This window comes from Tursiops truncatus, chromosome 20 (genome assembly GCF_011762595.2).
Source record: "Tursiops truncatus isolate mTurTru1 chromosome 20, mTurTru1.mat.Y, whole genome shotgun sequence".
Lineage (NCBI taxonomy): Eukaryota > Metazoa > Chordata > Mammalia > Artiodactyla > Delphinidae > Tursiops > Tursiops truncatus.
This window is the reverse complement of record NC_047053.1, coordinates 2485275-2510583: the sequence shown is the minus strand read 5'-3', so window position 1 is coordinate 2510583 and position 25309 is coordinate 2485275. Positions and strand designations below refer to the sequence as shown.

Genomic DNA, 25309 nt, shown 5'->3' with positions numbered 1-25309 from the left:
AAACAGTAGAAGAGTTTGAAACTAGGTAGAGGTGGTGACCGTATAGCATTGTGAATGCAGCAAGTACTGCTGAACTGTACACCTTAAAATGTTTAATTTTATATCTATTTCGTCTCACTTTTTTTTTTAATGAATTTTGTTTTTGGCAGGCCACGTGGCTTTCGGCTTCTTAATTCCCCGACCGGGGATTTAACCCGCACCCTCCGCAGTGAAAGCGGGGAGCCCTAATCACTGGACCGCCAGGGAATTTCCCATCTCAATTTTTAAAAGTATTCAGTAAAACAGTAGAAGACAAAAAAAGCTATGTGCCTTTTGCTGTATGTAAACTACACCTCCAATGGAACCCTAATGCATACAGCTAAAGCTATACTCAGGAAAATTTATAGTCATTAATATTTTATTAACAAAAATACTAAAAATAAAGGAACTATGTATTTAATTCAATAAACTATCAAACTAATGATAAAACAGAATTAACAAAGAGGAAAGTTGATATTAAGGAAGTAGAACACAAAAAAGAAAAATGAGTAAATGAAAATGTTATTTCTTTTAAGATATGAATAAAATAGAGCAACAAAATAGGTTTGCAAAAGCCTTGGGTTCCATCAGTGGTTCTCGTGATTTTGTGTTTAAACTTTGGTGCTGTGTTCAACAAAACCATAATAATTGGATTTGGTGCGGAGTTCATTTATTAAATTGAAAAAAATCCGTTGACCATCGAGATCCTGAAGACGCTGTTTTATAATCTGGCAGGAAAGCCCAAGTTTAAGAACTCTGATTTCAGCTGCTACCTGTCCTGCAGTTGCAGGTGCTTGGCCATTTACCCACATTGATTAGCTCATTCAGGCACGCGATGGCTCCTGCCAGTAAGGTGCTGTCCTCATCCTGGAGATGAAGTTGCCCCGGGGCCCCTGCTGGGATGTGGCTGTGAATTCAGGGTGACCCAGGAAGGCAGGAAGAAGCCCTCGGGGTTCAAGGGCCCCGGAGGCGCCTCGGCAGGTGCAAACAGGCTCCGCGAGTCGGGAGCCGAGGCCAGAGGCGCGGTTCCGCAGGGCCTGCGGGCTAGAGCGACGCAGGTGTGGGCCCCGCGGCGGGCGGGCGGGGTGGGTGCGCTGAGCTGTGGCCAGGAGCGGGTCGGGGAGGGGGCCGGGGCCGGGCGGGGCAGGCGGGCGCAGCGCCCCCTGCGCAGACGGGGCAGCGGGCGCGCGGGCGGCGGGCGCGCGCGGGGCCCAGCGGGCGCGCGGCGGAGCGGGAACGCGCGGCGAAGAGGCCTGCGCACCAAGGGTGCGGGAGCCATGCGGCGGGCGAGGAGCGGCGCGGCGGCCAAGCCACGCGGGCAGAAGCGGTCCGGGGCCTCCAGGGCCCCCGCGGCCGCCGTCTCGGCCCCCGGCGCCGACCGCGCACGGAGGCCCGCGGGCCAGGCCGGGGGCGGGAGCCGGGCGGCGGCGAGGCAGCCGTCGGCCAAGCGGCGGCCGCAGTCGTCGCCTCGGGCGCAGGAGGCGGGCGCCGGAGAGCCGCCGCCGGAGCCGCCGCTGCCCCCGCCTCCGCCCGCGGCGCCCTCGGCGTCCGAGCTGGACCTGGGCGAGCAGCGGGAGCGCTGGGAGACGTTCCAGAAGCGGCAGAGGCTCAGCTTCGAGGGCGCCGCCAAGCTGCTGCTGGACACCTAGTGAGTGCGGCGCGGCCGGGCTGGCGCCTGTAACGTCCCCGCGGCGCCCGAGCCGCGCACCGGCCGGACAAAGGCCTCCCCGCTCGGCCAGCGCCGCGCGCGAAGGCGGCGGCCTTCCCGCGAAGAGGGTCGGCCCGGCTCTCCGGTCCCCGAGCTGCTTTTGTGTTTGCGCACGTGTGTTTGGAGAGTGGCTGGGGGAGGGGGCAGGGCCGGGGTGAGAGGCGCTGGGACAGTTCGGAGCCGCCCGGGAGGCCGGTGGCCCCTGTTACTGCGCGCGCCCTGCGCGGAGCCGGGCGGCGGGGAGGAGCGCGCGGGCCGCTCGGGTTCGGAACCGCCGCGGGGGCCCGAGGGCCGGAGCTCCGCGTCCCCCGGGTTTGCCGACGCGGGGCGAGGACCCCCGGCTCCCCGGCGGCCGGAGGAGGACTTCGGAGGGTCCGTGGAGCTCGCAGTGAGCTGTTAGCCCTGGGGGGCGCCTCGTCGTCTCCAGATGGGGCCCCTGCCCCGTAGCACAGTTGTGCTACCGAGAAGTAGTTTAGCGCCCTAAATATCTCAGAATCCGTCGTCTTATGCTAGAAAACCCAAGAGAAAACAAAGCAACCTAACAATTGCATAGCAACCTGAGGATTACTCCTTTTCTTGAGCAGAAATGTTCCTTTGTCCTTGTTCTGTAAGAAATTCTCTTCATTAGGACGAGTCTTCTCAGAGATGGAATATTGGGTTTTCCGTGTGCTTCACTTTTTGGTTCATCATCTTGGACTATAGGCTGAATATTTTTCAGTATACATCATCATTCAGTGTTTTTGAGCTAAGGTGTGCCAGCTACTGCTCAGTGTGGGGAATATAAAGATGTCAGAAACGTAGAACGAAAGTTTGAATTTATACTTTAAAACAAACTGATAAATGGCCAAGAAAAAGATTTTAAAATGTTGACGTGAAAGGGTGAGATTTTTTTTAACTTATCAGATTGGCGCAGGTCACATACATTTGTTAAAAAACCAAAACTCAGTAAATTAAAAACATATTAAACAATAATCGATGTTATTGTTAAAACGTTATTGTACGGAAAATAATCTCAGGAACATAGAGCAAACAGTTAACTGTGGATCCCTCTGGGTGTTAGGACTTATGAGACTTTCATTTTTTACATTATCAAATGTTGTAATGTTTGCGTTTTTTACCATAAGCATTATTTGTGTCTGCAGAAAAAAATACATCAAATTAACGGAGTCAACTTGTACAGAAACGTGAGAAAGCATTCAGTCTTGGTCACCAAATAAATGCAAAATAAGACTGCAGCGAGCTATTTTTCCTGTAATTATTGCTTGAGAAGATTCAGTGAAATGTTTTCTCAATCATTACTGATAAGAGTGTTCAGCCCTTTTGGAAAGCAGTTGGATGATATTTATCAAATCTTAATGTTCAACGAAGGGCCTGACTTATAAGTTTTAAAAAGATTCAAGTTGTACGTAATGTGTACGGGTAGCTCTGTAAAAAACCACGTATATGCAAAATACCGGAGAATACAGCAGAATTACAGGAGCCTTTTGTTAACTTTCTCCGGACTCCTCAGGTCTCCTTTCTTTTTCATGGCGGCCTGTACGCCTTTATCACAAGTCATGTAAATAGTCAGTTAATTTGTTTGATGGCTGCTCCAGGTCCCTGTGGCCAGGACCCCATCTGCTGTATCTTGTTTACTGCCTTCTCCCCAGTGCCTCGCTTGTAAAAAATCTTAGTAAGTATTTGCCATGTAAATAAAAACGTCCGGGTGGCTGGATTAGGGTCCTCTACCCAGTTCTCTTTTTTCCATACTTTGGAATGCTTTATTTTACAATTTAACAAAATAGAAGTGGAAAAAAGAGCTCACATACAAAGAAGGTACTGAATCCTTTTATAAAACTGACAGTGCCTCCTCAGAAGCAGGAACGCATCTGGTTGTCCCGTAAAGACTTCTCTCCCATCTTGCTTCTTTCTTTCAACCATGGCCTGACTATTCAGAAACCCTCATCTTCCTGATTTGTGTTCCCTTCAGTGAATACCAGGGCCTGGTGAAACACACAGGAGGCTGCCACTGTGGGGCGGTTCGGTTTGAAGTCTGGGCCTCGGCAGACCTGCACATCTTTGACTGCAAGTGAGTGTTTTCTTTTCCCAAGTTGCTTAGACGTTAGAAGTTGTGTTAGATGTTTTCATTAATGAAAAAGGTTTTAAAGACTGGGAGAGGCTAAAAATAACAGCCTGCTGTGTGTGACACAGCTCAGTCTTGCAGCACAGCCCCAGGGGATGTGGAGCAGGGCCCTCGACTTGTGCCCAGCAGAGTGCCCCGGTGCAGGGGCTGGGGGCTGGCGGTGGGAGTGCTTCCCCAGAGACCTTGCGGTTGGGCACTGAATGAAAGGCCTTGAGCAGAGTCTTCGGGAGTTGGGTGAGGTGAGGTGAGGTCAGGGCGTACGCACCTGGAAGCTTGCCATGCCCCAGGCCACCTGGCCCCGTTGCTCCAGGTGAGGCAGGCAGTGCTGCCAGGATCGGTGGAGCGCCTGCTGTCAGCACCTCCCAGGCCTTGTGATAGAACAGGGTCTCCAGGCTCTGACTTCTGTCTGACCCGTAGTTGGTGTGTAACTGATTATGCAACAGTATCCAGTCCTTTTGCCCCTTGGTGCTGTGGTGCCTGAATTACATGTGAAGAATAAATAAATAAATACCGTGGAATTCCTCCCACGGGGAGCTGTCCCTGCTGCTAAACAGTGCGGTCCAGATTGAAGAAGCAGCCCCTGGAATAAGTTGTAGAGGATTTTATACGAAATTAGAGTTTTTTAAAAGGTGGACTAAAACGGGGGGGGACTTATATTTAATTCTGAGGATGTGATTCTGAGGACCTGTTTGACGTGGAGCTGGGCTTTCTGTGATGTGCAGATGAGGACAGAGGGAAACCTAAGCTTCCTTATCCGTTTCTGGTGAGGATACCCCAGGGGCAGAAGGTCGTAGCTCTGCCTGCTGCTTGTTTTCTACTGTCTCCAGAATCCAGCAGTTCCCTTCACCGTAGTAAACCAAGGGTGGGCGGCAGGAGCGTGGTTCTCCGGGTCCTGGTTTCCTGAGGGGTGCGTGGCCTGCACTGCTGGCTGTGGGACCTGTGGGCCCTCCTGCACACACAGAGCAGAGGCCCCAGGCCGCTGGCCCTCCTGCCCCAGCTGCCCTTCCTGGGATGGTGCTGCAAGGGGCTTCACCTCAAGGGTCAGCTGGCTCCTGGGACGGGGCAGGTTGGGCCCCGGGGGGAACTCAGAGGGTGCAGGTGGTCGTTCACAGTCCGAGGTCTGCTCTTGTCTTTCTGTAGCTGCAGTATTTGCAAGAAGAAGCAGAATAGACACTTCATTGTTCCCGCCTCTCGCTTCAAGCTCCTCAAGGTGAGTGTCGTGAGTGGGGCTTACAGGGTGCCAGGCGCAGGGGGCCTCCCGGGCCGTATGCTTTCCCCTGTCACCCAGCTGTCATTCCCCCCTTTATATTGGGTTGGCCAAAAAGTTTGAGTTTTTCTGTGAGATGTTATGGAAAAACCCAAACGAACTTTTTGGCCAACCCAGTATTTTTGGATATATATTTGATATTACAGTGGAAACATGTACAAACACAGAGAACCAAAAATAAATAAGATCACCCAAATCCTGTCAATCAAAGGTAACCACCGGTTGTGTTCTGCTGAATATCCTTGCATGTTATTTTGGACATGGATGAAATACATCTAAATAAATCATGTGTGCTTTTATCAAGGTAGAATTTTACCTTTTTATCTGCTTTATAACTTTTATCATTTCCCGATGAAAAATAAATGATTGAAAAGATTTTTAACTTTAGTATTTGGGGGAGTTTTCCGTGCTTGGTACCAGATTTGCAAAGTACAGAGTAGATACATACACGGTGAAAGGCCTCCCCTCCACTGGGCCTCATGCCCCTGGCCTCTCGCCGCGCCTACAACTGTTTCGTAGTTTACTTACAGACTTCTTGCTGCGTCTGTAGCATATTTCGTTGCGTGAATGTACCACGAGCGACCTTCTACGTTTGAACTTCTAGGTTGAGTACAGTGCTGTCGTAAACCTCCCTGTGTATAAATCTTGGACAGTTTAGACATTATGTCTTTGGATCAATTCTTCTGGAAGTAAAATCTCCGGTTTAAAAGAGGCTTCGGCAGGCTTTGCTCCCTTGGGGGGTGGGGGGGGGCGGGGCTCTGGCCTGTCCTCTGCTCCCATTGCCCCGCCCGGGCCCGACAGACGCCTCGCCTTGGGCATCATGCGCAGTGCCTGTCGGGTCGGGAGGGCTTCCCGGAACCACCTTTGGTCGAGTCTGCGCTCCTGGCCCTGGGGCCTCGGCATGCAGTGGCCCCTCGGTGAGTGTCTGGGAGGAAAAGCTGAGATTTAATTCCAGACGCTTCAGGCCAGGGTGGCTCCTTGTCTGTGTCTGCCCTCGATCCTGGGGTGGGTGTCTGGTCGGGGTGGGAGCGCCGGCGGGCAGCAGACCTGCCCTCGCCTTTCCCGTGAGCCCCCCTCGGGTGCCAGCTGGAGGCTGTGGCCCCAGCCCCCCAAGACAGGCGGCTCCCGAAGGCACGCGGGCGGCCGGGGTCTCGCGGCCTCGGAGTTGGCAGCGCCCCCGCCATCCCACCCCCGTGGGCCGCTTCTCCGGCCGCCCTGGCGTCTGGAGCACCCGCTCTCTTCTTCCGCCCGGCCTGGTGAAGGAGAGAGCAGTTTTCCGTTTGTTCTTTAAGTACAAACCTCCTTCCTTGATTCAGCAGTGTTTATGGGGCAGCTGCTGTGTGCCAGGCTGCGTGCCACTGAAACCCCGCAGCTGTCGTGGCAGACAGGGCCCTTGTCCCCTGGGACCTCACGCCTCATGGGGGAGACAGAGGAACGGGACGAGGCCCGGAAGTGCCCAGTGGAGGGTCGGAGCGGGGCAGCGTGACGGAGGCTGGCGGGTGGCGAGTCTCGGCGGCTAGGGCAGGCCCCTCTGGCGCTTCGATGCCGAGGCACGGGGGTCCTGGGCACGGGGCGGGCACGGCGCCGGGGGGCCGCTTGGCGTGTCCGAGGAGCTGCACGGTGGCCCTCGTGGCCGCAGGGTGGAGGTGAACCAGCGGACCGAGCTGGGGCTGGAGAGAGGCCGGAGTGGATGAGGAGACAGGTTTTGTCCTCTGGAGAGTGAAGCCTGGGGAGGGTTTTAAGCGGGGCGGGGACGACATGTGCTTCAGTGTTTGAAAAGCGCGCGGTGGCCGCCACGTGCAGAGAGGATGGTGAGGAGATGAGTATGGAGGCGGGGGGGGGGGGGGGCGGCCGGGAGAGGGTGGCAGCCATGGGGACGGGCAGACAGTGGTCAATGGAGATGTGTTTTGGAGCGGGTGGTTCTCGGAGTCCAGGTTGTGCACGGCCACCGGAGGGCTCGTTAGACAAATCGCTGGGCCCCCTCCTGACTGTGCAGGTCTTGGGGGGGCAGGGTGGGCACAAGATGGACGTTTCTCGCAAACGTCACCGTGACGGTGACGCGGCTGGTCCTGGGACCACGCGCTGAGAGCCGCTGCTCGAGAGGAAGGACGGGGTGTGAAGAGCGGAGAAGGAGGTTGGGCCTCCGAGCAGCCGGTCGCCTGGAGATGCCAGGTCCTGGGGGAGAAGCCAGCGCGGAAGGTGCTGGACTCACATCCGGTTCTTGAGAAGGTTGAGGTGAAGCGTTGTGAGCGCTGACAGAGGCGGAGCCAGGGGGTGGGCAGCCGCACACGTGTGTGTCTGGAGTCGTGGGGTGAGGGCAGCTGGGCAGACGGTGCAGTCCAACACTTGGGGGCCCAGGACCCAGCACGTACAGGGAGCGGAGCGGAGGGGCCTGAGAAGGGTGGCCGGTGGGGAGGGAGGAAGAGCCTGCAGGGCGGGGCAGGTTCAGAGGGGCAAGAGTCCGGGGGTCAGGAGAAGTAACCGTTAGACTTGCCACGTGGGGGACACTGGTGATTTCTCATTGGGCAGGAAGACGGAAGCGAGCAGGGAGGGTGAGTGTATAGCAGCGTCATGACGATGGACCACGCGCTGTAGCGGCCAGCAGGGTGGGCGTCAGGCAGGTGGACATGTGGACACTACGGGACGGGGTCTGCGTGTCACCGGTGGGCCCTCGTGCTGAATGAGGTCCAGGAGGCTGTGAGCCGGCTTCTCAGGCCTCCCGAGGGTTTCCTGGGGGAAACCGTACGCCCAGATAACTCTGCAAGGTTTGGGACCCCTTGGCTGTTCTTTGCGGCCTCCCTGTGGGGTGAGAAGAGGCCCCCCTGGGAACAGTCTTTCAATGCAGCTCTGAGGGCCTGTCTCCCGTGGTGGCCGGGGAAGACCCGTAAAAAGCTCTGACCCTTCAGCCCCCCAGTGTCTCCCTGGAGAGAAGCTGCTGCTTTCTTGGTTATTTCTTTAAAAGCACATGCCAGGATGTATGTATGCTTTTTAAAAATAGGAATGTTAGTATGCTACACAAATTGTTTTAAACCTTGCCTTTGCACCTAACTTTGTAACCTTGGAGATTGTTCCCTAGTAGTATTTGTAAGTAGAACTGCCTTATTTTTTCCAAAAGTTGCTGAGATTCCATTTTTATGCCCGTCCGTGATTGCTCTAACCAGTCTTCTGTTGATCGACAGTTTCAGAGTTTCTAACGTTCAGCTTTTACAAATGCTGCGTTAACATCTACATACATCTCATTGGATAAAATACGGAATTTTAATTGCAGGATACATTTCTAGAAGGGGAATTGCTGTGTTAAACGATATGTGCATTTTAAAATTTTAGTAGATGTTACCAAATTTATGGGTTTACATTCCTGTGACTCATATCCGAGTGAGTGTTTCTCTACACATGCAATATCATTAGCTCACTGTTTTGTTTTTTTGGACGTAAAAATTGTCTTAGCCCTCAAATTAACTATAACTTTCAATTACCTATAATACGCGTATACCTTAGGCTTCTATTAAGGTGTTTTTTTTTTAACATCTTTATTGGAGTATAATTGCTTTACAATGTTCTGTTAGTTTCTGCTGTATAACAAAATGAATCAGCTCTATGCATACGTATATCCCCATATCCCCTCCCTCTTGTGTCTCCCGCCCTCCCACCCTCCCTGTCACACCCCTCTAGGGGGTCACAAAGCACCGACCTGGTCTCCTTGTGCTATGCGGCTGCTTCCCACTAGCTATCTATTTTATATCTGGTAGTGTATATATGTCCATGCCACTCTCTCACTTCGTCCCAGGTTACCCTTCCCCCTCCCCGTGTCCTCAAGTCCACTCTCTACGTCTGCGTCTTTATTCCTGTCCTGCCCCTAGGTTCATCAGAACCTTTTTTTTTTTTTTAGATTCCATATATGTGTTAGCATACGGTATTTGTTTTTCTCTTTCTGACTTCACTCTGTATGACAGACTCTAGGTCCATACACTTCACTACAAATAACTCAATTTTGTTTCTTTTTGTGGCTGAGTAATATTCTATCATATATATGTGCCATGTCTTCTTTATCCATTCGTCTGTCGATGGGCGTTTAGGTTGCTTCCATGTCCTGGCTATTGTAAATAGAGCTGCAGTGAACATTGTGGTACGTGACTCTTTTTGAATTATGGTTTTCTCAGGGTATATGCCCAGTAGTGGGATTGCTGGGTCGTACGGTAGTTCTATTTTTAGTCTTTTAAGGAACCTCCAGACTGTTCTCCATAGCGGCTGTATCAATTTACATTCCCACCAACAGTGCAAGAGGGTTCCCTTTTCTCCACACCCTCTCCAGCATTTGTTGTTTGTAGATTTTCTGATGATGGCCATTCTGACCGGTGTGAGGTGATATCTCATTGTAGTTTTGATTTGCATTTCTCTAATGATTAGTGATGTTGAGCATCTTTTCATGTGTTTGTTGGCCATCTGTATGTCTTCTTTGGAGAAATGTCTGTTTTTCTGCCCATTTTTGGATTGGGTTGTTTGTTTTTTTGGTATTATAGCTCACTTTTTAATTTTTGCCCCGAGTGAAAACTACCTCATTGCAGTTTGTGAGTGTGGATGTTTCACAGCTAAAGAGAGATTTGTTTTCCCCATTCCTCTGAACTGTCTGTTCGCATCCTCTGCCCAGTTTCCCGTTTGTGTTCTCCATTAAGGAAATTAGCCTGTGACGTCTGGCAGATGTTCTTTCCTACTTGGTCCTTTGTAGATGAATTTGAGTCCAGTGAGTGTGTTCTTAGGACCTTGAGTTTGGGGACACGGGGACCCAGTCCCTCGGCTGACCCCCCCCCTCCCCGGTTTAGGCCGGGGATGCAGGGCAAGCTCGAGGCCGGGGTGTTCTGTGTGCAGCTGACTAGGGAGAAGCCCTGAGCTGTCACACTCCAGGCTGACGGGTCTCTGGGCCGTGCAGATGGGGCCCCGACCTCAGGTTGGACGCGACCCCGGGAGCCTGGCGAGTTGGGTTTCCCCATTGAGCCTTTTAGACGATTTGTCTTTGTAAACAACAACTGAAGCTCCTTGTCTGTGTCCCTCAGGGAGCCGAGAACATCACCACATACACCTTCAACACCCACAAGGCGCAGCACACCTTCTGTAAGAGGTGCGGCGTCCAGAGCTTTTATTCTCCCCGCTCCAACCCTGGAGGCTTCGGTGAGTGAAGGGGGCCAAGCTCGGGGCACCGACGCCCTGCGGCCACGCGGATGGGAAGCTTGGGGAGGGCGCTCTGGTGTCACAGGCTGCCTCCTGCCTGGCCAGGCCCCTCACACGTGTGTGAGGAACGGGGCTCACCAGCAGAGCTCTCTCCTGGCCCTGGCCCTTCTGAGACCATCCGGATCCTGACCCGCATTTCCTGCCGCCGAGGGAGCTGGACTTTGCTGGGGCTGACGGTGGAGGGTAGAGAGAGGCCGGGGGCCTGGGCGCGGGGGAGGGAGTGAGGGAGGCAAGAGTGAGGGGCAGGGATGATGCCAGTAAAAAAAATTGGGTTTGTTCAAACACAAGCACAGAAACCCCAAGCCCGTCTTTGGGTCCTACTTAGATCTGAGGGCAGAGCGTCCCACCTTAGACAGTTGTCGAGAATGACACCAGCTGCCGTGCGAATCGGGTGGGACGTAGCCGTGGAGGATGCTCCTGGAATCCCGGCCCCGCAGAGATGCAGCCTCCAGAGCTGCAGTGGGGCAGCTGCGACAGCCTCGAGCCTGGTTGGGGGGGGGGGGGGGGGCGGAGCGTGTGACGTCACCCTGCCTCCCCCCCCCCCCCCCGCCCCGTTCTCCCCGTAGCAGCTCCCGTTTCCTCTTTATCTGTCACACGGAGAGTCTTTCCTGCTGACCTTCCTGTACGGATGGGGAGGTGTTTATTGCTCAGAAAGCTGCCCCTCTGAGCCCTGGACCAGGCCTGTGAAACCTCCAGGCTGCCAGGCGGAGGTGGCTCTGGGCTCGAGGCCTCCCCCGCCTTTGTCCTCCCAGCTTGGTACTGAGTGAGGTCCAGCCGCGAGTCCCTGGCCCCCATCTCAGAGATGGGGAGAGTGGGCCAGCAGCAGGGGCGCAGGGCCCCTCGGAGAGCCCACTTCCTGCGACACCTGCGGGCTGGGTTGGTCTGAGAGCCAGCCTGCTGCCGGGTCTCACGCCCCCCTGGCTTCCCTGTAGGGATCGCCCCCCACTGCCTGGACGAGGGCACCGTGCGCAGCGTGGTGGTCGAGGAGTTCAACGGCAGCGACTGGGAGAAGGCCATGAAGGAGCACAAGACCATCAAGAGCATGTCTAAGGAGTGAGCCCCTGCACCCTCCCGCAGGAGGGCCCGTGGCCGCCCCCATCTCCGCAGTCAGCTCTGGCACCAGTGTCTTCAGGCAGCTCTTGTCCTCCCTCGGCTCAGATTTTGACATAGGCTAGCTGACACCCTTCTATCTCTTCCCGACTTTTGTGTGATCTTTTAGAAAAATAAATATTTTTAACATTAAAGCAGTTACTGCGGTTTGTCATTTTCTCTGTACGTTGATTTTGCCGCTGAGGCCAGTCACCGAGCGGCAGGTATTTACTGAGCACTGTTCTGGCGCCTGCAGCCACGTCGGGAGGGAGGGGTCAGGAGGCAAACTTAGGGGCTGTTAGAAACGCGTCACGGGTCACCGAGCTGGGAAGAGAATGAAAGGCTGGTCGTGGGAGACCTGCGGGGAGTGTGATTGGAGCCTTTTTTTTTTTTTGAGAGGTAAATCTGCTTCTGATTTCTTTTTCTTTTTTGTCCCAGTTGTGGTAAAATACACATAACATAAACTTGACCATCTTCACCATCTTTAGCACACAGCTCAGCAGTGTTGATTACGTTTATGTTTTTGTGTCACCGATTTCCACAGCTCTTCATTTTCCAAATCTGAGCCCCTCTACCCATAAATAACCCCTTTGAGCCTGTATTTTTAAAGGAAGCAAGATTTGGGAAGAGAGGAGGGAGAAGTAGCTGTGGACAGAGGTCCGGGCACAGGGTAAAGCCAGGTCACTCTGGAGGCTTGTGGTGGGAAGAAGCAGTGGGTCAGAAAAATACGTCGAAGCCAACTGCGGACAGTCCTGGATCTTTACCTTACAGGCGTTGGGAAGCCTTTTGACTGGTTCCCTGTCCTCACCCTCTGTGTCTCATGTCACTTCCTGTTATAATCAGTGCTTTTTATTACAAGATGCCTTCCTAAAGCATTCTTCCATTATGAAGTGCTGGGTATATACATAAAGGCAAACGCCTAATAAATAATTGCTCTTTGCTTTAGGAAAGTGAATCATGAAATGATCTGGGACATAGGATAGACCAGAAAAAGGGGTGGGGGGAGGAAATACACACTGGATTTCCGTGTGGTCACCATGTCAGCTGACAGCCAGTTGGAAGGAGCTGGTAAAAAGTTGTATGGGTGAAATGACTATATCCTGGTGCAGTGAATGTCCCCTCTGACCTGCCTTCCCTCTTGCAACGACATATAAAACACATAGTTTTGTGTCTCTTTAATACTATTTTATTTTTAAAATTTATCTATTTATTTACTTTTGGCTGCGTTGGGTCTTTGTTGCTGTGCGCGGGCTTTCTCTAGTTGCAGCGAGCGGGGGCTACTCTTCGTTGTGGTGCGCGGGCCTCACTGGGGCTACTCTTCGTTGCGGTGCGCGGGCCTCACTGTGGTGTCCTCTCCTGTTGTGGAGCACAGGCTCTAGAGCACAGACTCAGTAGTGTGGCGCACGGGCTTAGATGCTCCGTGGCATGTGGGATCTTCCTGGACCAGGGCTCCAACCCGTGTCCCTGCTTTGGCAGGTGGACTCTTTTTTTTTTTTTTTTTTTTTGTGAACTGCCTTTTCTCTCTTTTTTTTTAACATCTTTATTGGAGTATAATTGCTTTACAATGCAGTGTTAGGTTCTGCTTTATAACAAAGTGAATCAGCTATACATATACATATATCCCCATATCTCTTCCCTCTTGCGTCTCCCTCCCTCCCACTCTCCCTATCCCACCTCTCTAGGTGGTCACAAAGCACCAAGCAGATCTCCCTGTGCTATGCGGCTACTTCCCACTAGCTATTTTACGTCTGGTAGTGTATATATGTCCATGCCTCTCTCTCACTTTGTCCCAGAATACCCTTCCCCCTCCCCATATCCTCAAGTCCATTCCCTAGTAGGTCTGCATCTTTATTCCCATCTTGCCCTTAGGTTCTTCATGACCTTTTTTTTGCTTGTTTTTTAGATTCCATATATGTGTGTTAGCATACGGTATTTGTTTTTCTCTTTCTGACTTACTTCACTCTGTATGACAGACTCTAGGTCCATCCACCTCACTACAAACAACTCAGTTTCGTTTCTTTTTATGGCTGAGTAATATTCCATTGTATATATGTGCCACATCTTCTTTATCCATTCATCTGTCGATGGACACTTAGGTTGCTTCCATGTCCTGGCTATTGTAAATAGTGCTGCAATGAACATTGTGGCATGACTCTTTTTTTTCTTCACACACACACACTGTATTTTATTTTTACAAGAGATAAACTGACACCAAGCATTGTAAATGGGTGACCACAGCAACAGCAATAATGATTGCAATTACCAAACACAAAACACACTCACACTACGTCATAATATTGACATTCAGCCCAGGAATCCTCCACTGTAACAGCTCCTTTACTTTGCAGTGAAAATTGATTTGTATATTTTTTGCCTCTGAGTCCTTGTGGGATTTTTTTTTTTTTTATTCAAACAGAAAGTCACAAAAATTATAGTCATCCTCATCAGTTCACTCAGTCCCATGTAATTAATTTTTTTCATCTTGATCTTTTGTTAGCACTTTTATGAGTTCATCAGTTTTCCATTAGAGTTCTGAAAATGCTTATTCATTCAGTTCAGCAGTATAGTCAGTTACCAGAAACCTGTACTTGTCAGAGTCTTTTCCATGAATTCCTTGAAGATGAAACCCTTTTATAGGAACATATTTGCGAAAGCATCAGGGTACACCCAGAACTGTCTGTAAATGACAAAAGACTTAAAAATGACCACGGTTAAAGATTTGATAAAAGTTCATAATAATGCAATTGACAAGGAAATTTAGTTATTTCTGAGATATACATTTTAAAGTAATAACTAGAATTATGACTTATAACATTATACCAGAACATATGAGATTTTTAGGAATTTCATGTAATGTCTGAAACATTTATATTAACGTATTTCCATACAAGTAACCCAAAGAAAGTTTAGTATTAGTTGTTTTGTTTATTTTTTTATACTGCAGGTTATTAGTCATCAGTTTTACAAACATCAGTGTATACATGTCAATCCCAATTGCCCAATTCAGCACACCACCATCCCCACCCCACCGCGGTTTTCCACCCTTGGTGTCCATACGTTTGTTCTCTACATCTGTGTCTCAACTTCTGCCCTGCAAACCAGCTCATCTGTACCGTTTTTCTAGGTTCCACATACATGTGTTAATATACAATATTTGTTTTTCTCTTTCTGACTTACTTCACTCTGCATGACAGTCTCTAGGTCCGTCCACGTCTCAACAAATGGCTCAATTTCGTTCCTTTTTATGGCTGAGTAATGTTCCATTGTATATATGTACCACAACTTCTTTATCCATTCATTTGTCGATGGGCATTTAGGTTGCTTCCATGACCTGGCTATTGTAAATAGTGCTGCAATGAACATTGAGGTGCATGTGTCTTTTTGAATTATGGTTTTCTCTGGGTATATGCCCAGTAGTGGGATTGCTGGATCATATGGTAGTTCTATTTTTAGTTTTTTAAGGAAATTCCGTACTGTTCTCCATAGTGGCTGTATCAATTTACATTCCCACCAACAGTGCAAGAGGGTTCCCTTTTCTCCACACCCTCTCCAGCATTTATTGTTTGTAGATTTTCTGATGATGCCCATTCTAACTGGTGTGAGGTGATACCTCATTGTAGTTTTGATTTGCATTTCTCTAATAATTAGTGATGTTGAGCATCTTTTCACGTGCTCGTTGGCCATCTGTTTGTCTTCGTAGGAGGAATGTCTGTTTAGGTCTTCTGCCCATTTTTGGATTGGGTTGTTTGTTTTTTTGATATTGAGCTGCATGAGCTGCTTGTACATTTTGGAGATTAATCCTTTGTCAGTTGCTTCTTTTGCAAATATTTTCTCCCATTCTGAGGGTTGTCTTTTCACCTTGTTTTGCACAGCTTTGCTGTGCAAAAGCTTTGAAGTTTCATTAGGTCCCATTTGTTTATTTTTGTTTTTATTTCCATTTCTCTAGGAGGTGGGTCAAAAAGGATCTTGCTGTGATTTATGTCATAGAGTGTTCTGCCTATGTTTTCCTCTAAGAGTTTGATAGTGTCTGGCCTTACATTTAGGTCTTTAATCCATTTTGGGTGTATTTTTGTGTATGGTGTTAGGGAGTGTTCTAATTTCATTCTTTTACATGTAGCTGTCCGGTTTTTCCCAGCACCACTTATTGAAGAGCGTGTCTTTTCTCCACTGTATGTTCTTGGGCAGGTGGATTCTTAACCACTGCGCCACCAGGGAAGTCCTTTGTGTCTCTTTAAAAACATAAATGGCATTCTGTACGTTTTGTTCTGCAACTTGCATTTTTGTTTGGTAACATCTTGATCTCATGTCAACATACAAATCCTCATCATTGGCTATTACATAGATTTGCAGAGTATGGGTCTAGTCTACTTAACTTTTTTTTTTTTTAATGGAAATTAGGGTTTCCAGTTTCTGCTTTACAATCAGTGTTGGCAGTGAGCATCCTTTTACAGGCCTCTTTGTACATGTGTATTATTTGAGGCTATAGAAGATGAATTGCTAGGTTGAAGATATGCATATTTTAAACATTAAAAATGATCAGTTTCCCTCAGAAAGTATATACCAGACCCTGAAAGGTCCATCAACCCTGTGAATAGCAGTGCCCTCACCAACACCTGATGTTATCAGTCTTTTTACTTGTGACCAATCTGTTGGGTGAAACAGTTTCATTTCTTTATGTTTCCATTTTTCTGATTACCATGAGTTTGAGCATCTTTTATATTTTTGGACCCATTTTTATTTCCTGTCCTGTAAGTTCCTTGATCACATCCTTTGCCCATTTTTTTTGGGGGGGGGGCTATTTTTTTTTCCATCCACATGTTAAAAAATATTAGTAAATAATGTGTTTCAGATACTATTTTTAAAATTAATTTTTGGTGCTTTGTATGTTCAGGATATAAATCCTGTGATGAATTTTGCAAATATTCTTTTACAGTTTGTCACTGTTCTAACTCTGTTTATTCGGGTTTTAGATTTTGTTTGTTTGTTTTTTTTTTTTTTGCAGTACGTGGGCCTCTTACTGCCGTGGCCTCTCCCGTTGCGGAGCAGAGGCTCCGGACGCGCAGGCTCAGCGGCCATGGCTCACGGGCCCAGCCGCTCCGCGGCATGTGGGATCTTCCCGGACCGGCGCATGAACCCGCGTCCCCTGCATCGGCAGGCGGACTCTCAACCACTGCGCCACCAGGGAAGCCCCCGGGTTTTAGATTTTGAAGCGCTCAAATTTATCAGTCTTTTCTTTTCTTTTTTCCTTTATGGCATTCTGACTTTTCTGCTTCCTGGCTTTTGTGATTTATATCTCGTTTGGGAATACCTTCCTATCGAGCTTATAAACTAGATTTTCTTCTACTGCTCTCATAGTTTTTTGGTGCCTTTTTGGTTTTGTTTTAACATATAGCTCTTTAATCTGGATTTTTTTTTTTCTGAGTGGTTTTCATTTTTAATTTTTGTCTGTAGTATGAGGTTGGGGTTCAGCTCCCCACCCTCAAAATGGATAACCACTGACTGCATTGGCCCTTCCACTGACTCATCCATCCATTCCTTACTGATTTAAAATATATGTTCTAGATGAGTTTGTTTCTGGACACTACTTTTTTTTAAAAAATTTATTTTTCTATAGTCCCACAGTTACCAAAGCATTTTAAATCCCTAAAGTTTAATGATGTGCTTTAAGAAACCTGATAGAATAAATCTTCCTGATTATTCTTTTTTGATTATTTTGTCTTCCAGATGAATTTTAGAATTAGTGTATCGAGTGCCATATAAAATCCTGTTCGGATATTGATTGAGAGCGTGCTGAGTTCATAAATTAATTGGGGGGGGGAGGGGACAGACTTCTTTACAATACTCAGTTTTATCCTCTGGGGAAGTGTGACATCTCACCAGTTGGCTTTGTTCCTCTCGGCTCCTCTGTCAAGCTTCCTGCTCTTCTCCATGTGGCAGCCGTGTAGATGGTGCATCCTGTGTTAGGTTTATTCCTGGATGTCTTACGGTTTTGGGCCGTCCTTGTGAACGGGATCTCTTCTCCACTTTGCAGTTGGTTATTGCTGGTGGGGAGGAATGCTGTTGTCTCTGGTATGTTACATTTTACCTGGCTACTTGTTGAGCTTCTGGTGACTTTCTAAGCCAGCCTCCTGGAAACACCCCTCGGCAGTGAGGGCACCGGGCGGGCCCCCGGCAGGAGACTCCCGGCTTCAGCCTCCTGAGCTGTCTGTCATCTTAGATGTTGGTATTTTCCCACATGCTTGGGGCTCAGAGAAGGCAAGAGTGTGATGCTGGCTAGAAGGAGCTCTGGCTAAGACTGTGCCTTGGAACATTAGATGCTGTTGGTAGCAGCCTGGCACCTGTCGCTTCCTTTTGGTCGCGGCCAGGAAGCTGCCTCTCACGTGACAGTCCCACGCGTGCCCCGTGGAGGAATCTGAAGGCATCTGTGTTACAGCTTTGTTGTACATCTTCTGCATTCATAAAGGAAGGCAACAGTCCTAAACATGGCAGGAACTTCCAAAAGACAAGTTCAACTAGCTGTGGTGGGTGGAAATCCAAGCTCTGGGATTCCCCCAGGATTCTTTCTTTCCTGAAATCAACCCTCACCCCTTTAAGGCCCGGGTCACGGACCGGTGCTGCTTTTGTGACTGAGGAGGTGCTCGGGGACGGTCTGTGGACCCCTAGCTCGCCCTCTGTTGCTCCCCTCAGGCGGGGAGAGCAGCCCTGGCGCTGGGACACAGCCGTTGCTCGGGGCCCAGGCTGGCAGATGGCTTCCGGGAGAGCACGTTTCTGCTGTTCCTGGTGGCTTCCTTTCAGGCAGCAAGGCTGCCACCGTGATCATTCATATGGAGTAGACCTAGGTCGGTGGGAGGAACGACCTTCAGCAATTCCGCGCTCATAGACTCTGATGAACCCTGTAGGTCACTGGGATCCTTTCCCTTGAAGACCTCACCGCTCTCAAACTCCTCAAGACCTTCCCCCAGGGGCACTGGGTCAGACCCCGTGTTGTCCAGCCTTTAATTACTGAAGTTGACTACACTTCGTGTAGATTTTCCTGGTAATACTGTCCACGAGGGATGGGAGCCCCTGGCAGGGGTACCTATAGGATTCAAACTTGACCAAGACCTTAACACTCTGATCAAACCAGAACCATGTTTCTGCTGCCCGACCTCTTGTGGGCCCAAGAGCATAAATGTCCTGTTCTGTCCGTCCCTCCACACAGTTTGACTGGCTCACTTTTCTCAGGATTCACTGACTTTACACGATAGGCTGGTCGGGTGGTCTCCAGCGTACGGTGTGCTCCCTCCAGGAAGTGCTCAAGAGGGTCCATTATGGGTGGGAAGAAAACGTTAGAACTCCTATTTATCCATTAAATTTTTTTTTTCCGTATGTTTTATAATGTGCACTTAGAATGTATACATTATTGAAAACTCAGAAGTCGGGAGATCATTGCTGTAGCCGCTTGATTCTGTTCTCCCTCTGATCAGTGCTGCACATCAAATAACTGTCTGTGCATCTCTGTACGAGTTTCTACTTCCCAAGGATAAGTGCACGTGGAGTCCAGGGATATGTACATTTTAAAGATTTCTGACCTACTGATTTCCAGAAGATTCCACCATCTTCTGTTTGCCCCAGCAGCATATATGTGTCCATTCCCTCACCTACAGAACACTGGGCGTTACTATTGATAGACATCTTTGCAAATTAGATAAGTGAAAATGGCATTTTCATATAATCTGTGTTCCTTTAGTTAGTAGTGGGATTTTTTTCACATTTATTTCGTGTGTGTGTGTTTGTGAGAGAGAGAGAGAGAGAACGAGAGGGAGAGAGGGGGCAGACCTATTCATGTCCTCTGCCCTGGAAAACTCCTACTTTAATCCAATCACCACCTTCAGTGAAAAATAGATTTTCATCTTTGCCTTAATTTGTAGCCACTACCGAGGTTGAATAGTTTTTCCTGTTTAATGGCCATTTAGATTTCCTCTTTCATGAATTTTCCATCCTTAATCCATTTTCCTTTTGGGATGTTTTCTTATCAATCTTTATATATTTGGGCTATTAACACATCTGTGATACCTGTTAACTTCAGAAACCTGTGAGATATCTGTTTTTTTCCTTTACTCCTTTTGTGAGTTTCCAGCCTGGCTTTGTAAGGGCTGCCCCATTCCAAGGTATATATGCATTTAGAGTCTCCCAAGTTTCTTAAACAATATTTTAATTGTTTTGATTTTTATGTATAAATCTGTAATGCATGTACAGTGTGTTTCTGTACTTGGTATAAAGTATGGAGTCTTTGTTTTCTTACAAATGCCTGACCAGCCATCCTGAAACAATTTATTCAATGTTTCTCCACTGAGTTAAAATGCCCCCTGTACTGTACAGTAGCTCTCATATAATATGGATCTGTTTCTGGATTTTCTCTTCTGTCCAACATCTGTGTACTCCTTTGCTTGTATCATACTGTTTTGGTTGCCATGGGTTTATAAGTTTTAATGTATAGAAAGGCAGGTCCCATATCTGCATTGTTTTTAATATGTATAGTTTGGCTGTTCTTGGACATCTCCTCTTCTAATATATTTTCAAAAATAATTTTATCCAAGTCCAGAGATAATCTATTGAGTTTCTGACTGCAACTACATTAAATTTATATGTTAACTTTGTAAGAATGGGAATTGATGAATATAACATGTAAATATATAAGTTTAGAAATTGGAACTTGTACATACCATATATATTTGGTGCTTTTCAGTTTATTTATTAACTTTGTAAGGATTTTATATTAAATCTCTCTATCAGGGAACGTGGTACAGTTCTCCATTTATTCAGGTCTTGTTTTATGTCCTGCATTAAATTTTTTTTTAACTTTTAAAAACTATATTTAAAAGAAAAGCAGTAAGCACTAAAACTGGGTTAATGTACAAATAAGATTTGTACTCTGCAGGATTTACTAGGCTAGCAGGTTAGGTGAGTATCGTCAGGCTCAGAGAGCGATGCCAGCTTTATCATGTGCGTATCCTTAGAGTAAGCTAGAACATTTTAATGCAGTATTATTTCTTGAATTGAGATAGAATTCATGCACCATAAAATGTACCTTTTAATGCGTAGAATTCAGCGATTTTTATCTATTCCCAAGTCTGTCCAGCCTTCACCACTGCCAAATACAGAACACTGCACGTCCCCAAAAGGATCCCCGCACTCCTCAGCAATCACTCCTTTTCCCCACCCCCTGGAAAACACCAATCTACTTTCTGTCTCTGTGGATTTGCCCGTCCTGGACATTTTATATAAGTGGATTTGTACAGTAGATGGCCTTTTGTGCCTAGCTTATTTTACTGAGCATAATGTTTTTCAGAGTTCATCCTCGCTATAGCATGTGTCAAACACTTCATTTCTTTTTATGGCTGAATAATACACAAAATGCCGTATTTATCTTTGCATCAGTTGATGGACATTTGGGTTGTTTCCACTTTTGGGCTGTTATGGATAATGCTGCTACGAACACTCGTGCACAAGTTTTTGTACGGACACGTTTTCAGTTTTCTTGGGTATATACCTAGGAGTGGAATTGCTGGGTCTGATGGTAAATCTTTAAGTGACTGAGGAAGAGCGAAACTGTTCTCCACGGCAGCTGCACCGTTTTACATTCCCACCAGTCATGTTCGAGGGTTCCATTTCTCCATATGCTCACCAACACTTGTTATTGTCTGTGTTAGTTTGTTTTAATCACTGCCTTTCTACTGGGTGTGAAGTAGTATCTCATTGCATTTTTTTGTTTTGTTCTGTTTTTGTTTTTTGGCTGTGCTGGGTCTTAGTTGTGGCTCGCGGGATCTCTTGTTGTGGCGCGCGGGCTTCTCTCTATTTGTGGCGTGCGGCTTTTCTCTTCTCTAGTTGTGGCACGCAGGCTTAGTTGCCCCGCCACATGTGGGATCTTAGTTCCCCAACCAGGGATCAAACCCGTGTCCCCTGCATTGGAAGGCAGATTCTGTACCACTGGACCAACAGGGAAGTCCCCTCATTGTGGTTTTGATAGACATTTCCTAATGACTAATGATGTTCTTGTGCTCATTGGCCGTTTGAAAATCTTGGATAAATGTATATTGAGGTCTTTTGCCCATCTTTTAATTAGGTTGTCTTTTTGTTGTTGAGTTGTTTATATATTCTGGATACTAGGTCCTTATCAGATATTTGATTTGCCAATACTTTTTCCCATTTCACTTTTTAAAAAAAATTAATTTATTTATTTTATTTATTTATTTTTGGCTGCGTTGGGTCTTCATTGCTGTGCGTGGGCTTTCTCTAGTTGCAGTGAGCGGGGGCTACTCTTCGTTGCTGTGAGCAGGCTTCTCATTGCGGTGTCTTCTCTTGTTGCGGAGCTCAGGCTCTAGGCGCGCAGGCTCAGTAGTTGTGGCTCGCAGGCTCTCTAGAGTCCCGGCTCAGTAGTTGTGGCACACAGGCTTAGTTGCTCCGTAGCACGTGGGATCTTCCCGGACCAGGGCTCAAACCCGTGTCTCCTGCATTGGCAGACGGACTCTTAACCACTGTGCCACCAGGGAAGCCTCCATTTCACTTTCTTGATAGTGTCTTTTGATGTACAAAGGTTTCTATTTTTTCTTTCGTTGCTTGTGCTGTTGGTATCATATTTAAGAAACTGTTGCCTAATCCAAGGTCACAAAGATTAACATTTGTGTTTTCTTCTAAGAGTTCTAGTTTTAGCTCTTAAATTTAGGTCTTTGTAGTAGCTTTTAAAATTGGGGCATGTGAGTCTTACAACTTGGTTCTTTTTTTAAGATGGTTTGGCTTCTGAGGCTCTTGCAATTCCATATTGTTTTAGGATCAATTTGTCAGTTTCTGCAAAAAAGATAGCTGGAATTTTAATAGTGATTATAAAATTATACAGATCGGGGCTTCCCTGGTGGCGCAGTGGTTGAGAGTCCGCCTGCCGATGCAGGGGACCCGGGTTCGTGCCTCAGTCTGGGAGGATCCCACATGCCGTGGAGCGGCTGGGCCCGTGAGCCATGGCCGCTGAGCCTGCGCGTCCAGAGCCTGTGCTCCGCAACGGGAGAGGCCGCAACAGTGAGAGGCCCGCGTACCGCAAAAAAAAAAAAAATTTAGACAGATCTTATATCTTTTATGTTGAGCTTATTCCTAGGTATTTTATAGTTCTTGAAGTTGATGAGAATGGGATTTTTTCCCCCGTTTTCATTTCTGTCACATTATTGCCAATTAAAGACAGTCTATTGATTTTTGTAAAGATACCTATTATCCAGCTGCCTTACCAGATTCCCTCATTTAATAGATTTTATGGACATCTCTTGGGTTTCTAAACACAGCTGTCTCTTCTAATACTTATATCAGTTATTTTCTTGTTCTGTCCTACTTCGTCAGCTTCACCCTTCAGAGCAACCTTGATAATCACGACGGTGGCAGCTTACCTTTCTACCTTGTCCACTTGGTTTTAGGTGCTAGATTTTGGTAAACAGTCTGTATTATATTTACTCTATTCTTTTTTCCTATTTTTCTTGAAGGTTGTTATTAGGCATAGTGACTGAATTTTGTTATCTTTCGGCGCCTGTGCGTAGAATATGGTTTTTCTTCTTAATTTGTTGATGTAATGAATTATGTTGATGGATTCCCCAAAGTGGAACCATTCTTACACTCTGGAATAATACCCTGCTTGGTCATGGAGTCGTAATTCTTTTGATGCACTGCTGGATTCAGTTTGCTAATATTTTCTTTTATACTTTTGCATCTATATTCACAAATAAAATTGTCAAGGGTTTTTTTGGTGCTATTTCATGTTTTGTTATCTTGTCTGTGAATTGGAGTACTTTTCTATTTTATGCTCTATATAATATTGGAATTATTTTTAGATAGCTGCAAAACCATCTAGACTAGGAATCTTTAAAAAATCTGTTATAATTACCTTTCTAATTTCTTCTGTGGTTATTGGGTCTGTTCCCTTTCACTTTTTAAGTCAATTGTATTCATGTAAAGTCCCATTAATAAGGTGCCCACCATTGGATATAATCCAGTTCTTGTTCCCTAGTTCCTATTCTCAAATGTGGGTGGCCAAAGCTGTACTGGGGGTGTGGGTGTGGAAGGGGGTTTGGAGGCGACCCCCAGATGGGACTCTCTCAGTTTAAGGAGAGCGTTTTTTACTTTGCAAGGGCTCAACAAAAGCAGCAGTGTGCAGCTCTCCAGTGGACGGAGACAGCCACCACGCCAGCCTCAGTCCATTGGGGGTCCAGCCCCTTGCAGAGCCTGGCTCCTCTGCCTCTCCCCACATCTCCATGCCTTTGGTCGCGAGCATCTTGCTGCACAGGTGTCCCTCCCTCACTCCTAGACGCGGCCAAGAAAGCAGGACAGCCACCTGCCCAGGAACGCTGACCTCCTTCAGGTCTTGGGTGCACTAGCTTGATGCTGAGTCCTGGGAAGATTAAAAAAACTGGTTGTCACTCATCTTGCAGTGATGCAACCCTGCATTTTATGGGATTGAAGTGTTTGAACCCTATCTGTGACATTACGGTAGGGTCTGGCGGTGGTCCAACATGTACTCGGAAGTCATCCATTTCCTTTCGATTTTCAGTTTTGTTGTCCTGGACTGTGCAGGACTCCTATAGTTTTCCCAGTCTCTTCCATTTTTGTGGCTGTCCTATCCATTCTGTTCCCAGTAACGGCACGTTTGTCTTCTCTCTTTCTGAATTGGAGCTTCCCCTCTTTGGGCCACTTCCTGGACCACCAGCTGGACTCGGAATAGCTTCCAAGCCAGACCCCTTGCTGCCCTTTTATTTGTAGCACCATTTTAGGACATAGGTTCCTGAGTGTTAAGCTCCAGATCTCTCTTCCTATTTCCTGCTTCTCCCAAAAGACTGATAGTGAGATATTTGATTGTATGCCGTTAAACGGACATGTCTTCCCTAGATTCAAATCTGATATGTAGGCCACGAAGATAAATCCAAGGAATTATGGTTGAACTAATTCAGTATAGAGCATTCTTCTTTTTTTAAATTAATTAATTTATTTAATTAATTAATTTGTCTGCACTGGGTCTTTGTTGCTGCACTGGGCTTTTCTCTAGTTGAGGCGAGCGGGGGCCACTTTTTGCTGCGCTGCGTGGGCTTCTCATTGCGGTGGCTTCTCTTGTTGTGGAGCACGGGCTCTAGACGCATGGGCTCCAGAGCACAGGCTCAGTAGGTATGGCGCACGGACTTAGTTGCTCCGCGGCATGTGGGATCTTCCCGGACCAGGGCTCGAACCTGCGTCCCCTGCATTGGCAGGCGGATTCCTAACCACTGCACCACCAAGGAAGCCCTAGACCATTCTTTTGTGTGTGTTTATGTCTGATGAGGCTGCTTTGGAAACAACGTAAAAATACATTGCATTTAAGAAGGGATTTCAGAGCACTTTACGTTCATTTACGACAATTGCGTGTCTGTGTTAGGGGGTTGACATACATTGTGCTTTATGTAAACTGTCTTGCACAAGAGCTTGAGAAGCCGGCAGGGTGGCTGTTGTCCTCGGGTGGTGTGTGTTCCGGTGGTTGTGGATTTGCTCCCCACAGGAAGAAGCTCAATTCTGGACAGCCCGGTGGCCTGCAGGGCCTCCCTTTCCTTAGAGGCCGGGCAGCTTGGAGGAGAGGGGCCGGGACTCAGTCTTATGCTGGGATCTCCTTGTCTCAGGGAGATGAGCCGCTCCAGACACACCCTGGGCTCCCTGGCCATTTTTCTCTCTGTTCCTTGGGTCTGAGAGCCCTTCCTGGCTCAGAGGAAGTGCAGAGAGTTGATTCTCATGTACCGGGAGAAGAGCACGTAGAGGTGGCGGAACCAGAGCAGCTGGCTGCGGTGGCAGGACATGGCTCTCTGGAAGAATCAGAGGACCGGTCGTGAGTGCTGGCGCCGGT

The 25309-nt window shown here is 47.9% G+C and overlaps 2 protein-coding genes across 8 annotated transcripts in view; one reads left to right on the top strand and one right to left on the bottom strand.

Annotated features, from left to right (window-relative positions):
* The first annotated feature begins 1208 nt into the window (after positions 1–1208).
* The window catches only part of CENPV (centromere protein V), a 32979-nt gene continuing 8878 nt past the window's right edge, over positions 1209–25309 (top strand). Inside the window, exons 1-7 of one of the 4 annotated variants that reach the window (XR_012328483.1) lie at positions 1217–1666; positions 3696–3794; positions 4531–4611; positions 4989–5058; positions 9192–9241; positions 10167–10281; positions 11274–11296. Coding sequence is in view for 3 of the 4 variants with exons in the window: in XM_073797326.1 (XP_073653427.1) it covers positions 1296–1666; positions 3696–3794; positions 4531–4611; positions 4989–5058; positions 10167–10281; positions 11274–11398 (861 nt within the window). In the remaining variant the exon portion in view is untranslated. Of the gene's footprint in view, positions 1667–3695; positions 3795–4530; positions 4612–4988; positions 5059–9191; positions 9242–10166; positions 10282–11273; positions 11589–25309 lie in introns of those variants that run through there. The other 3 variants (XM_073797326.1, XM_033848539.2, XM_073797327.1) reach the window with 3 other exon arrangements.
* PIGL (phosphatidylinositol glycan anchor biosynthesis class L) overlaps positions 13815–25309 on the bottom strand; it is a 59949-nt gene continuing 48454 nt past the window's right edge. For 2 of the 4 annotated variants that reach the window (XM_033847772.2, XM_073797329.1), the window contains one exon: positions 13815–14107. In XM_033847772.2, coding sequence (XP_033703663.1) covers positions 14087–14107 — 21 coding nt within the window. In that variant the 3' untranslated portion in view covers positions 13815–14086. Of the gene's footprint in view, positions 25269–25309 lie in introns of all 4 variants that reach the window. The other 2 variants (XM_073797330.1, XM_033847770.2) reach the window with 2 other exon arrangements.